This window comes from Anopheles aquasalis, chromosome 3, assembly GCF_943734665.1.
Source record: "Anopheles aquasalis chromosome 3, idAnoAquaMG_Q_19, whole genome shotgun sequence".
NCBI classification, from domain to species: domain Eukaryota; kingdom Metazoa; phylum Arthropoda; class Insecta; order Diptera; family Culicidae; genus Anopheles; species Anopheles aquasalis.
Genome location: NC_064878.1, coordinates 61,055,625 through 61,071,048, shown reverse-complemented (window position 1 = coordinate 61,071,048; position 15,424 = coordinate 61,055,625). Strand labels below are relative to the sequence as shown.

Sequence of the window (15,424 nt, the reverse complement as noted above, 5' to 3'; positions counted from 1 at the left end):
TTGCTCGCCACCACACACTCCTGATGATGGCCTCCACAGGAAGCCACTATTTTGGGCCACAGTTTTGGCCACAAAACCACCATTTCCCTCCTCCTCCTCCTTCTGCACTAGCACCGTTCTCTCCATTGCTCCAACACACCACGGAAAGCACACTCTTGGTCTGTTCACAAGCAGCCAGCCAGCAATCCATTTTCGTCGTTCAAGATATCCTTCTTTGCTTCCTCGGACGAGCTGCCGCTGCTGTCCGGCGCACTTGCCTACTACGCGCTTCTAAAACCTACCACTCGGAACATGATGGCTACTGTGTTTGTGTTTTTTCGTTGCTTTTAGAACAGAGTACAACGGAAGGACGATTACGATGATGCGATGATGGGTTCGACCACGACGGTGGATAGGACTGAACTGACTGATCGTTGGCAGAAATTCGCCGCTTTTTATACCCGTTGAAGAAAGTCACAGACGCTCGCGCGCGCGATCCAGTCGAGAAGCAGAACCACAGCGTGCAGCGGGCACAGCGGTCCCCGCCGCTAGTACACGAGCCACCCCGCTTCGCTAGTACACGACGACGACGACGACGGCGACGTCGCTTGATGACGACAACAACGCCGACGACGACTGAAGGCGACTGGAGGCTGGAGGGGGAGAAGAAGGAACCGAATCTTGCCTTCTCGCCGACCAGAAAGGTCGATGAAGGTGGTGATGGTGGTGCTGGTGGCGGCACTAGCGGGGCACGGCACGGTATGATGCTTCGTCGGATGCTGGGAAGATGGGTTGCTGCCGTTTGCCTCCCCGATCATCGGCGTTGTCGTTGTGGTGGTTGTCGTCGGTTGGCCAGCTGGCTGGCTGACAGAGGAGTAGGAGAAGCCAGCGCCAGCGATGAGAGTGAGCTTGTGGGGTTGGGCCGCAAGGCTTCACCATCATGTCTCGCTCATGTTCACCCTCACTACCAGCAGCAGCAACGGCAGCAGCTGAAGCATCGTCATCGTGTGGCCTGCGGGTCGCAAAAGGGTAAGGAAAAGGTAACCCTCCAGGCAGCCCCAAAGGCCCAGGGCACCCCAACTCACACGAAATGGAACTCGATCGAAGAGACTGCAAGCGATGCTCGAACCTTCTGCAACGAGCACCAGGGCAGGGCAGGGCATGGCACATGGGGAGCAGACAGAACAAAAAACACAGAAAAAAAAGGTGGAACAAACGGTAATAATAAAATCAGCAGCCACGTGTTTTTGTGGCACAGTATGAGCCCCGCCTGGCGTCATAGACGACGAACCCCCGGCGGCGACAGTGGCATCTACTTAAGGGGGGGAGGGACGCGCCCGCCACCAGAGCACACATTAGTGGATTAGGATTGCCACCTCCTCCTCCTCGCCCCGGGTTGGTGGTGGCGCTGGCAGTGAAGGTATCATCAGTAAATGTTTAACGACTTTAACGGGCAAACGAGCGCCCCGCCACCATCCAAGTACAGGCGTTAACATCTCGACCTTTGCGCGTCCGTCTCACTCACTGGAGGTGGTTGTGGGGAGGGTGGTGCGGTAAAGGGTGGACGATCCGTGGCTGCGCAATAGTAAATGGCCGAGTACTACCATCCAGTCGGTGGTCATCACACTTGGACCCATTAGCCGCAGCTTATTAGTTAGCATGCCACGGATCACCTTGTGGATCATCTCAAATCGCGCCCAAATCGAATCGGAACAAGCCAAGACGAGACACAAAAAGAAGAAGAAGAAGAAGAAGAGGAAGAGGAGGTAGTGGAGAGAGGCGCCTCTTCCCTCTTGGCTTGTTTGGTGAATGTGTAACACTCGTACCACAACGGCAGCCAAACAAATGGCGCACACATCTTGACATACAGAGGTCGCGAGGTTCGTCACTGGTTTTCGTTGAAGTCTTTTGAATGGTGCGGGAATTTCGATGCAGGGCAACAACAACAGCGAGCAAAAAAAAGCGAAAACGCGCCTCAATACGTGCGTGAAGAAGATGCACTGGACCACTGCGGAGACCCCCTTGGGGCGTTGGTAGCCATTCCCCCCCCCCCCCCCCCCCGCTCTCTCTCCACTCTCCCATTCCCATTCATCTCAAACGTGTTGCGATGGCAACAGCAGCAGCAGCAACGGCAGTTCGCATGCATCTCTGGCTGTAATTGAAGCCTTCCCCGGCCTACTTGGACTCTGTCAGTCGGTCAGTGTGTCTCGTTCACCTTCACTCCCTCTCTCTCTCTCTCTCGCCCTCTCGCTCAGACACAAGGCGATCTCAAGAGTGACCCATAACGTGGCGGCATACCATCGCTGGGATGGGTACGCTGCATCGTAGGGCCCGCGTTGTGTGACCCCAAACTATCCACCTCTCTTCACATGCCACCGACACCAAGAGGGGCCACAAAATTACCGCAACATCGCTTTAACGATGTCCTGTGGCGGTGCTTGGCTCGCTTTCGCCAGGCGCAGGCGGGGCCACCAAAAATTTGGCAAATGAACGTGTGAAAGGTCAAATGGACGATGCCGGCGCATGTGAAACTTCACTCCTGGGCAGTTCGCGTTTTCGGCGCATCGAACGATTAATCGTGACATCGTCGTCCGTAGTGGTCCGGGATGGGATCGTTGCTTGTAATGGTCTGGCGGTGCTTAATCATACTCGATCGTTCGATCGATTGGTTGGAGTGGAGAAGAAAGAGAAGAAGTGGACCCTTTACACGCATTAGCATTCTACACCGCACGCACCTCACGATGATGAATGTTTCCCCCCTTTTCGCGGCTCTCTCGTCCTTGCTGGGTGTGGCACCGAGGAACCGAAACGGAAGCCAAGTACACACGAGTCGTGTGCACGCGTGCATGGGTGAGTATCGAATGCTCGCTCGCACGGCCATCATAAATCAAACTCACATTTGACCCCTTACGCAATGAACTCCAAGCTCGCAGCTCCAGTCCAGTCCACTCCGACGCCAAAAAAAATCCGACCGATCGATGGTGGAATGGGACAGCAAGGGATCCATAAAATCCCTTCCTCCCTCTCCGCGTTCGTTTTCTTTCTTGTTCGATGCGCGCACACCGCAATGACAAACACAAGCACGCACTGGGCGGAGATGGAAGGTGCCCATTATGTGCGGTCCCAGCAGCATTCTGTGTTGGGGTTGGGCCCGGTACCCGGTCACGATCATTAAAATTTTGCCAAAAATGCCTCCTCTCGCTTCTTGGAGCAGCACACAAGACCCGGTGGCCACCGGTGAGCCGGTTCCATCCATCAACGACGACGACTACGACGACGATCGGCCTAGTTTAGCCACGTTTTTCGCGATCGTCCAGCGAGCACAAGCTGCTGGTGCTGCATTGTTATCCAACGCCCCTTCCTGCTTCTGCTTGACGGTTTTATGCTCATTTATGCTTCACCGCCACTCGCCCCAGGTTTTTGCGAACAAAAACCACGGGGCCTCGATTGATCTATGGTTGCCTCGTGGGCCCTCGTGAATGGATCGAACGACTCGCTCGCTCGCTTATGGCTTCCGGTTTACCAGCACACAAAAGGTTCACTTTCTGCTTCTCCCGGACCCTCTCTGGGCTGGTTTGGGGAGCGAAAGCAAAATAGATAAATCTGCTATAACCATTTCTTCTTTTTCTGCTGTTTTAGTCTTCTGCTTCGAAAGACCATCGATGGACGGGCGGCCGCTAGTTAAGCACTCAGCACTGGTTTATGCGCTGCATTGCATCGCGCAGACATGATGACAGAGAAGATGGCCCTCGGTGCAGCCTTACGTCGTGCGGTTCGATTCCGGATTCGAACCGGATCGGGGCCGAAAAAGGCGTTCGTGGTATTTATCCGAATTTTGCACGCAACCGTGGTGCTCATCTGGTGGCTTGGTGGGAAGGGAAGCTAAAGGTCACCGTGACCCCAAGCCCACATACGTGCGATCGCGCTGTTGCGATTGAAGTTCAATTAGCAAATGGCAGCACACATTGGCGACCACCTGTGGTGGAGTTACTCTATTACTTCCGCAATCACAAGCCGATGATGGACATTACTCGATCGTCAGAGGGAAGGAGGGACCGCTTAGAAGTCTAGTAAACGTCGCACCAACACCTCGATCGTTACTACGTCGATCAGGGAGCACGTGTTCACTTCAAGACGTGCGATCGAGTAAATCAAGTTCCGTGCTGGCATCACGTGGAGTTCACGGTGGAGCAGGCGACTGATCAGTACCTTCCGCTGCCCGTAACAAGCCCCCAGGACTGGTCTGGAGTCGCCTGGAACAGTGTGCATCACTTCTAATGGGCTGTCTGTCTAGCCGGTTGGCTGATTGGTACCGTAAACACCAAAAAAACAAAGGTTAGAATGACTTGTTAAAAGTCAGTGAAGCAACGCAGCGAGCGAACCCAATATTTGCTCTCCGGAAACACGACACGATTCCGGAACCGCGACTAACACGCTCGCAACCGTGACCTACCATTACGTTCCGAAACATCCCGGGTTGATGAGTGTTCGATCGATCGCAGCTATGGCGCGCGCATTGATTGTCTTAATTCCTTCCGCAAATGCCGCATCAAAATGGCAGCAAACAAAGGAAAAATCAAATAACGTGTGATCATCGCAGCTCGCCAAACGTCAAGAGACGCAAAAGCAATCCCTTTACCAGCTTGATTAGAATCGGCGATCGACCGCGATCGATGGTTCGCGCGCGAGACGACAAATAAAACTTAATCACATCCTGGGATGGCATAAATTGGGCCCCTGGCGGTGCAGGCCGGGGAAGCTCTCCATAAAAACATACTTAATGTCGTCTCCCGTGGTCCCATTTCGGTGGATGATCGCGCGCGCGACCCCCATCTCTGAAACACTTTCAATTTCACGAAGGAACGTCGAACATCGGGGCGATCGGCGATCGACGGCATTGGGCATCCATTTAGAGGGCCCCATGATGGCCCCGGTCCGGTGGTCTTCCTATCCTTGCCCGAGGCGGATGGAAGATTCGTCGTTTGCTGCGTTTGGGGATTGTTTTTCGGTTTGGGATTGGTAGATTTTCGTTGTGTTCGCCTCCATTTTTTTTTCTTCTATTTGCTCATGCGACACCCCTCACGAATTAAGATGATGATCGATGATTGATCAATTGCTGCGAGTGACCGTCGCCGTGTGTGTCAATGGAATCGCACGGTCACACGCCCGGCACCGGTGAGGCATTATTGCGGAGGATCGGATCGTCAGATATAAAAATACTTTTTTGGTCGAGGCCCACCAAGAGAAGGTTAGGTTGCGGTTGGATGTGTTGGATTGGATTGGATTGGACGGGCGGTTTCTGGTTTCGAAAGAAGCTGCAGTGAGGTACATTCGAGAGGAGTGCCTAGTGGACAGTTGACTATGACTTTTTTTGTTACTTTTAAATGTTAGAAAATTCTGCACTACTAACAATAAGAGATTAATTTTTTGTGCTTCAAAATCGCAAACAGAGTTACGGATCAAGGTGGTATCTAAAATATGGTAACGTATTTTTAAATATGTGAGAACATACGCTAAGTAACAGTAATTTATCGTATGCAATTTATTATAATATAAGCATATAAAAGATGTCCTCATAAGAAGATATCTGATGACTGTGTTTTACATCGAAAACTGTCCACAAAAATGGAATAAAATTACTCATATTTTATCTATTGAACTGTTTTGAAGTCGTTCTAGTTATCACTAGATGAGGATAGGTAATTCAGCTTCTATCTGAGACGCATGAGCTCAATAGGTATTCTAATACATTATCTGTATGATAAAAATACTACGCAATAGCCTATAAGAAATAGCTACTCCTCATGATAGTCCATCATGTGACAATCCCCGTACCCTCTACTGGCCACATGCTGAGCATAATAGCAACAGAATACCCCCTGTCCACGTGAGTGGCCTTACGCACCCAATTAATCTGACTAATATTCCGCCCAACCAACCAATCGTAATCCTTCCATCGACGTTGACTTGTTCTGGTGTAAAGTTACACAAAAAAATCCTGTTTGCTCAATGACAACGGTGCGCATTGATTAATGACTAAAAATAGCCACACAATCCGCGGACTAACAAAGTGTGTGCCCGTGTGCGTGTCCCCCGTCCCGTGGCACGCGGAGGATTCGCTGACTGATACTGGTGGGGGATTCCGGCGCTTCCCAGCAAACAGGTTGTGCAAAAACTTCTTCTATTAATATATGATTTCATTATCGCCACGTTAAAGAGGGAGATTCATCACTGCCTGCTGACTCCTAACCCAGGAGTCATCAAATCGTCACAATGTCGTGCTATGGACGGACACATCCTCGGCAACTCGGCGATGGCGCGAGTCGCACCGCGTAAAAGATCAATATTAGCATAAGGTGCATTTTAATTCCTCCAAGCAGCTAGCGTACTATCATTACAGCTAGTGGACATTCGATGGACATCCGCTGGCCATTCGCTGTCCCTGTCGCTTACTGCTTATTGTATGAATTTATAATTTCGTCTGTTAAACATTTGCCTAACGTTTACTACCACTGTCTGCGTGGAGGACACATTCACAACCTCAGTCCTCCTCTCTCACTCTCTCACTCTCTGTTTGTGGCCATCATTGTCAGCGATATGGCGAGAAAAAAACTATTTTTGGGGAAAATTTGGAAACATCTGCTTTTGCACGGCAATAATGGTCCGATGGCCCCACCTCAAACCAAAGGCAATTGCGCTGTGTTGTGGCCGGAATTTTGGGTGGCATTTTATGCGCTTTTCTTTAATGCACTTCTGCGACAGCGCCCCGTCCACCTGCCCTGTGTCCATTGTTTCCATTCGGCGTCACCACTTGGTTCCCGCACCAGAAAACGGAGGGACCGGCTGCCCCTTTTTCGGTCAACCGAAAATAACCCAAAACCATTTTCCCACTATTCAATGCCGGCGGCAGAATGCGGAATGGCGTGGGGTGTGTGCCTCTCACGCCAAGCGTTCCACCGTGTTTACCGTGGGGCGTTTGACGACACAGAGGCCGCACGCTGCATCCAGCTCGGTGGCACCGAGATTGCAGGCTTTCCACAGTGTCGCGTAGGGGCCACTGCGTTGCCTTGGTCGGTGGGGGATTGGTGGAATTGTCGCGGTTTGACAAATCTTGTCTTGCATGTAACATGAACTCTTCGTTGGCTTCTCAATGGCACCAGTGGGGCGAGCGGGTGGTGGTGGTGGTGGTGATGCGATAGAGCAACCTTGCGGCGCACACAATTTGCCTGCTTACTCGGTGGTGGACACGGATTAACATCTGTAGCTCGTTGTGATGCCAGATGTTTAGCATGTTCTGCGCAGGTGAGCTGCAGGGTGACGCACTGCAGTACCTGGTGGTTCCTAATGCGCCATGCACTGCTCCATGATGGTAACGAGCTGGAAAGCGGGAATAGATAGCCGATGCAAGATACGTCAGAATCCGTATGCACATAATCCGTGATTAGAAATACTTCGTAGGTACCAAGAAGCATTTCGATATCGCATCAAAGCGTTTCGAAGCATACAGAAGCATCTAGAATGGCGAAACAATTATACATAGAAACGCTAATAGAGTATTTATTCAGCTAAGGCATCTAAACTCATATTGTTTTATAAACTAATTACTCTTGATTTCGTTCGTTTCTTTACTGAGTGTCACCGAAATCCTCCGTTAAAATAACAGACTGAATAAAATAAGCAAATCCAACATCAAACCGGGTTCGTTGCTTAGGTGGGCAAGTCTTTTGATTCGAACCAAAAACGAGCCATCGCAACGGCATGCTTTTAATTACTTGAAAAAAGTATCGATATTTTTAATGAACAGTGCGTTTGATCATGAAAACTATTTGAAAACAGTTTGGCAAATAAGGAAGTGTTTTTAGTGATAAAAACTCACGTTTCTGGCTGGTATTGTATTATTTTTAATTCCACGAGCCACGAGCAGCAACAGAAGCATGTGCTCATCCTGGTTTTGTGTACTGGCCAATTAATAAAGTTGCTAATCCTCAGGTTTTTGCCCGACATACTGCATTTTCCATCGAGACATAACCGCCTGACGTCCAGTCGCAGTTGCCCATGCAACTCGTTCACCCGAACCGAAACGACAATTTCAGGAAAGAAAAAAAAATCCAATTTCGCTCTCTGCTGCACACACCATCAAGCACGGGCGTCATCGATCCAGCAATCGCCTTGCATCACCCGGCCCGGGAACGGTCATCGTTCCGTAATCTCCGGCCAACCGCGACACTGAAGACGTCACTCTCGGATTTGCAAAGTTTCGCTTTCGCTTTCGCTCATCTCAACAGCCTAGTTCTCAAGCAGCGGCATCGGCGAGACGGGCGGAAACTCGAAGGCAGAACGCCAGCCTACACCTGGGGAGCTGCCGAGGGATTCGCGATACCGAAAGGTGTCAAAATGGGAGGCGTTTCAGGTCAAGAGATCTGCCACACGGTGGCGCATCAATCGCATCATCTCGATCACGATAAGGTGTCTCCTATTTTGCCCCTTGTTTGGCTGCCGTCTGTCTGTCTGGATGGAGGCGTCGCGTGGGCTGCTCTCAGAGGCACGAGGTGCGACTCTACTTACGGAAGAGCGGCGACCGCAAAGATGTGTCAAGCGGCAACAACCACAGCAAACAACCTCACCTTTCGGCGCGTGGTGTACCATTCTTCTTTGGCGGAACCTTCACCGAGCGAATGCAGCGCGATGCATTAGATCCCGATCAACCGATCGACCGCCGACCGAGGAGGTCTGTCTGGGAAGTCTGGGCTTCTTGTATTCAACCACCCCAAGCGAACGGTGGCGGCGCTCAAAAGTTCAAGACTCTTGCGGATCATTAATAAAGTGGAAGGAAGGGCTCGCGCGAGGAGTGTCTGGAGTCTGGAGGTTTGACTTCAGCAGCACCACACCACCAATGCACTGATGGTCTGATGCTGACGGTTGTTTTTTCTTCTTCTTTTCCTCCCTTTTTTTATTACCGCTTAATAGACTCCCTTCCTATCTCCTCCCCCCGGGGGGGCTGGTCTGGTGAATGTCGCGCCTCTTCGCTATTTACTCAAGCGCGCGCGATCGCCTCCCCTATCGCCTAATGCCGTCGGTCTAGCTCAGCCGCGCTCAGTTGAAAGTGTTTTCGATTCCCACTACCCCAGCGGTAACTCACCCTCCCCCAACCCCTGTTGCGATTTGTTGTGCCCTCTGTGGTGGTGGAGAATGTGGCAGCCGAGAAGGCGTTTAATCGATCGACGAATTAAGAACAGTCGTCTTCGGTCGCTGCATTGCTGTTGAGAATGATGCTGATGATGATGATGATGATGGGAGTGTGGCCTCCCCCTTTAACCTCACCAGTAGTGTAAGGGATGAAGATGCTGGAACGTATGACGCTTCGGTGACAGATCTTTCGTGGAAGAGGAGATTCCGACTGCGATGCTTCGTTCGTGGCTGCGGTGTGGCTGATCTGTTCGTGATTAACATGGCTCACTAGAGCTGTACCTGGCGTTGTTCGACGAACAATCATACGCCGACGATGCATAGGGTTGTTCGCCTTGATTTCAATACCCCTGGCCTACCGTTTCCACGGGCTACTCTATCGATAAAGCATACTTTATTGGTCGTCCGATGGATGATCAGAGCATTGCTGCAAGCCTCTTCATATTGATTCTGGTAGCAGCAAAAAAGGGTGTCTCAACAGAGGCTGCATTAATATGAAAACGATTAAGATCCGTGGTATGAACTGTATAATTTTATCATTTTAAGCCCGCAACCGCCACCCGGCCTCACTTATTTTCAATCGTTTATTAATGCGCCAATGCCGATACTTGTTGGCACATCCAGATGATGATCCTGAAAAACTGCTAAACATTTAACATCCTTAACTGCGACTGAGAGGCATCTATCTTGTATTTGGAAGGCTAAATGAATTATTGGAAAATTAAATACGAAACGATCAGAAATCAATCAAGAATCCATGTGTGCTTTAACGGCACCGGTCATCTCCAAGAAAAGGGGGGATTTTTTGTAGCAAAAATGGTGTAGTAGTCCTTGAACGAACAAAACCGAACGCAGTAATCTATGAGAGGCGTAGCATCCGCCCAAAATGTTTAGTTGTACACCAGCCAAAAAGCGTTGCAGAAGCACAGTTCGATTGGCAATTTATAATCGAAAAATATCAACATTGATGCCAGAATAGCTGGACTAACGACTTGGCGAGCGACGGCGTTCGATCGGTGCGAGCGATGGAGGAATCTTCTGCCTGATAATTAAAAATGATGAATCGAAAACAATACCAATATAACTCTCGAAACAGAAGAAGAGCGTCAAACGGTGATGTCAGAGAGGTATTGTCCCAAATTCCCACACCCAGTTTGAAGGGGGTTTTTTAAACATAATTTTGTTCGTGTTTGAAAATAATTTGAGTGGTGCATGGAAACTGAATTCTTTCAAAAATATTTTTTTATTTAGGATCAATCGAAGAAAGCCTAACAAAAATAAGTAAGGTGGTTCATTTCTAAAGTTAAGTATGTAAAACTCATTTTTGTGCCAAATCGCTAACGTTGGTCTTTCTTCAAGCCCTCATACAGATTTTATTAATAATAAGTAAGAATTCAACAGATTTCATGTAAGAGAAACATCTGCCCAATTGCAACATAGCTTAACCGCTCTCAAACATCTCTTTTACCCAGACACAGGTTCCCCATCGAACGGATAAGAGCAGCTACAGAAGATCGTTCACAACCTTCCACTAGGACCACCATCAGAACAGCACAGAAAAAGAAGAGGATGCTTCATCGATAATAATGACCAACCAACCTAGCCGAACAAACATGTTTCAACGACCAATCATGAGGAGCATGGCGGAGACGGCGGCGGCGGCGGCGACGGAACTCGATCCGATACGGTACGTGGCCGATGTCGCGCAGTTTATTAATCGATTATGCAAGGGCCATCCCGGCGAAAAGGTCGTCCCTGTCTAGCCCTAACCCCTGGCCGAAATCTGAAACGCTTGGCAAAAGATGACTTGTCGCTGGCCGGGCGAACCACTCGCAGCACACCGCAGTGCGTTCATCCGGTTTTCGGGTTGACCCTACAATTAATCCAAGGTCCAAGCCGCAGATGAGATGAGTCGTCAAGTGCTGGCCTGCGCAGCGGCGGGTACATACCTCAGTAAAGCCACCCGGGTGCCGTGTGCTTGGTTGGTGGTGACGAGTTTTTGGTTTTCCCCCCGTTCGAGTCGTTCGAGCGCCTCCCGCGTTTCATGGTTAACGGGTTCCGTGACCTGCTCCGTCGGTATGGCATGGAGCATCAGGGGTCGGAACGACCGCAAACCACCCCAAGGAGCCCGGTGGCTTAGGTTAGGACCCCACATCGAAAGCCGTCTTCGTCTTTGCGTTTTGCACACGGTAATTGAGAAGGAAGGAAGAAGAAGATGCTTGATGCAGATGCCGGGCCACACCTCACGTCGCGCCGAATGTGGCCTCGAACTATGCAGTCGGAGGATCGGACGTGCACTCCGTGGCGCATTGTTGTGGCGGCGAGTGACATTCCTCGATTCCTCGATCACGATCGTGATCTAACAGACACAGAACACAGAGACTCTGGATGTTGAATCCGCAAGGCACCAGCGGTCATGACGGGTGACTCGATTGCGCTCCCTTTGAATTGGGAATTCTAGGGAGTGTCCAACAACCTTGCCAAAGTCATCGCAGAGTGTGCGAGTGTCTCGGTGCCGGAATTGGACTTCAATTAGCTCCATTGATGGCCACCTTTCGCCGGTGATTAATTGATAATTTACAATGTTTCGTTCGTCTAGACTGACTGAAACTGACTAGAAACAGCAAGTGACCGCTTGTGGTGTGAATCATTACTTTCATGCCAGGGACACCGATTAGTACACAGTTCCTGGTTGCTGATAACTCTTTCTCGATCGTTTCTAGTTGAACTAAACAAACTGCAACACTCGGTGGAGTAATTCCAATTGCAACGTCATAAAATGGAATGCGCGATCAGTCACCAAGAGAGCAATCTCTCTCTCTCTTAAACATCCCTTATCGATTCATCTTTGATGCTCTTTGACGAGACGAGTGTGCGAGCCCTGACCAAGAATGCATCCACGTCAGACGAGATAGCAATGTGTGTGCCATCGGAGGCCGTGGTGCTCTGAGGTGAAGTGTCTGCCTGCGCCTGGTTTCAGTGGAAAGATTAATGAAGTCGCACATAAACGGCTCATCGCATCATAAACACTCGAAATGAAAGGCATCAACCGCCTGTTGCTGCCTTTTGTGTCAGAGGGGTCAGATGGATTGCAGTTTCGGGGCCGTTGTTTCGGTTGTTTATTTTAAGCCCGTGCTCATCAGGGCAAGGTCGCGGAGCACAGGATCAACTCCATGCTAATGGGAGCCCCTGGAGGTCGATCTGTTATGTTTTATTTCGATCCGCACCACTCCGCAGAGTCACGATCCGAACCAGTAAGCCGCGTGCACGCTCGCCATTAGCTTCCGCGCGCAAGAAGCGGACACGGACGGACATCCGCATACCTTCCGCAAGCGATGATGAGCGGCAGGATTGATTGTGATCGAAGGGACGATGGGCACACATTCCACCGGTGTCACATCCGTCAGCCGTCGTCGTCGTCACTGGGGTGCGAGTTTGTCCGCGCTAATTACATTACCGCGAGCCCAGCATACCGGACAGATGGACAGATCCCTTGGTAGCCCTTCACTAAGCTTCTCGTGGCCTTGGTTGCACCGCCAGTAGGACGGCACTTGCACCGCGGCCGCTTAGATGGTATGCCACAGTAACCTTGACCTTTGATTGCTTCTGCTTCTGGCATTAGCACCCCCTGATCCGGATACACCGGCGACGTTGCCGCAGTTGGGGAGTAATTAATTCTAAAACGCATCTGCCATCAGCAGCGGCGATTCCCTTTTCCCTAGACCGTGGCTGGCTGCTGCTGCTGCTGCTGCTGCTGTCAGCTTGTCTAACGTGCCACCCCGTCACGGATCATCGCGGAGAGGGCGAGCGGAGAGGTGGCACGGGATGGCAAGATGGCAAATTATGAAGTGTCCGCGCGCGCGTTACCAGGGTGATCTCCGTGGTATGGACTAAATGGAATTGAATCAAAGGCACCCCTGGCGCTCTTCGAAGCGATTCCGGCTTGGTGTAGTGTGTGGTTCCGCTCAGATAGAGACGCTTGGTATTTAATGAAGTTGACATTTAGCAGAGTGGGCATGCGGCCGGCAATGGTACCACCGCTCATTGGCCCCTCTTCTCCAGGTCACTGGCTATTGACCCCCATTCACCGAGCGCGCTTCACCTATAGCGACGTCACAGTATCGCGCATCTTTAAGGTGGCTTGAAATATGATTCACTTGCGAGTGCTGACCGTTGATGGCGATACAGCGGCCCCATCGTCTCTCCTACACCTTTGTCTTGACCACCACCGTGCACAACAGAGGGGGCCAATCATGTCGAGTGGGTCCATTCGCAGCTATTCGCGTAGATTCGGCGGAATGCCGATCGATGGGGATGCCTTCTCTTTTGGGGCAGGGTGGGACACTGGGGGTGGGTCCTCCGCGCAGAGAGAGAGGGCCAATCGGTACCCTCCGGCACTTGGGTCGCCGCAGTAAACCTCGAAATGTAAAGGTCACGACACAGGGGTGTTAAAACTATTTATAGTATGTGGAGGGTCCCTGGCGAACTTTTGGTGCGTTTTAATTATGCTGCCGCGGCCCACAGAACTAGGACGAGGATCATGTGCAGGAGGGCATGTTAGAATAGTGGTGTGTAGCACCACTTAGCATCAAGCCTTCGTGGCGCAATCGGTTAGCGCGTTCGGCTGTTAACCGAAAGGTTGGTGGTTCGAGTCCACCCGGGGGCGGAGAACTCTTTTTTGAAAGAACGAACGAGATAATAAAATTGTCGCGAACAAAGCGAGGACGCGATGCGTTTGACCCCCGACCCTTTGAAGAGGGAAGGGGGTTAGAACAGCGTCTTTAATTTATATAAATAGCATGGTTCTCTGAAGATAAGTGATTAGGAAAAGGGGGTAATGTTTGTAAGAAGCATCGATGTCTTTTGAAGTGTACTAATAATAGTCCATTATCGTCGTATTTTATCTTGCTAAATTATTGAACGCCATGAAGGCAACAGCTTAAATTTTTAATATTTTCCAGTAGCTTAATTTATTTCTATAAAGTTACTTACTCAGAGATTTTTTTTCTTATTTGTAGCAAACAAAAATGCTTATCGCCTTTACCTAACATTTTTAGTTGCTAATTAACTTATCATAAGTAGTAAACTTATTGGATGGAACAGTGAAATGTCTTACCTTTTACTGGTGAGGCCTTGTTGTTTCATTTGAAAGCCTTTTCGTAAGAGCAAGCACGTCGATGTTGTCCTTCAAATTTATAGTAAACCAAAAGACATCAGAACACATTCAATAAAAAGTAATCGCCAGAATCATGTTCCGAATTCAAGGATGATAAACGAAGATGAAGGTGTTGATCTTCGCATAAATTGCATTAAAAAGCAAAGAAAAGGACAATCACAGCGACTGTACACGATCTCTCCCATCAAAACATACATCTCGCGTGATGCGAGCGAGCACTAAATTTACGCTCATTATCCTCCCCCATCCCATCACCACCCTCAACTTGAACATTGAAACATTAAACGATCGCTAAAAGCATCAAGCATCGTCATCGAAACTGTCACATTAATATCGCGCTGGCTCATTGGTCAGCCTGAGTGGTGGATGCGGTTCGCGAGCATAACATTCCACTCGCAGTTCGCGCGATCGAGCGCCTCCTTATCGGATCGCGCAGAAGGTAAAACACGTGCATGTTGTCTTCATTTGTGCGCTCCGTTCAAGATCCGTTCCGTCGTCCGGTTTGCGTTCGTCGGCAACATTGTCTGTGGCGATGACCAAAGGGGTAAAGGATGACACCAGTTGGCCACCCTAGGCGAGAGGAGGTCCATCGATGGCAATGGAACGAGTTTCATGAATTTAACATGAGCCTAGATCCCTTCTTTGGCTGAGGAATGATTGAACAAACCACTGGCACCAGGATGATCTTGATGATGATGATGATGACGATCGCTAGGACCGATCAACCGGTGGTACAGAATTCTCTTCAATTCCGAATGGTGTGGTGATCGCGCGGTGCTGGTTTGATGATTTGAAAATGGCAAGGTCGCGGTCGGCATGCTGGCTCTGGCATTCGTGGCAGACTTCACTACATCGTGCAACGATCGCATCATACTGTTTGTTGTCACTCCCGGTGAGGCTTGGTCACGATCGAATCGAGCGCGACCGCAAACCATCAGCGATGTCTTTCTTGGTCGCTCTCCGAACTGCACCGATTCGTTTCCGATTCGCTTCCGAGTGCGCTTCCTTGTTCCAAACAAATGGACACCCCGCGGAGTCCCTAATTTGGAATCGCAGTTCGCGTCTCCCTCTCCGGACGCGGTC

At 50.2% G+C, this 15,424-nt stretch overlaps 1 protein-coding gene and 1 non-coding gene across 2 annotated transcripts in view; one reads left to right on the top strand and one right to left on the bottom strand.

The window, feature by feature from the left end:
* LOC126574343 (pupal cuticle protein-like) overlaps window positions 1-407 on the bottom strand; it is a 2,844-nt gene extending 2,437 nt beyond the window's left edge. Inside the window, exon 1 of the mRNA XM_050234485.1 lies at window positions 282-407. Within this exon, the coding sequence (XP_050090442.1) occupies window positions 282-293 (12 nt within the window). The 5' untranslated portion in view covers window positions 294-407. The remainder of the gene's footprint in view (window positions 1-281) is intronic.
* Window positions 408-13,757: 13,350 nt separating this feature from the next.
* Window positions 13,758-13,831, top strand: Trnan-guu (transfer RNA asparagine (anticodon GUU)). Its single transcript has one exon. It is a non-coding gene; the product is annotated as a tRNA-Asn (tRNA).
* Window positions 13,832-15,424: the final 1,593 nt, after the last annotated feature.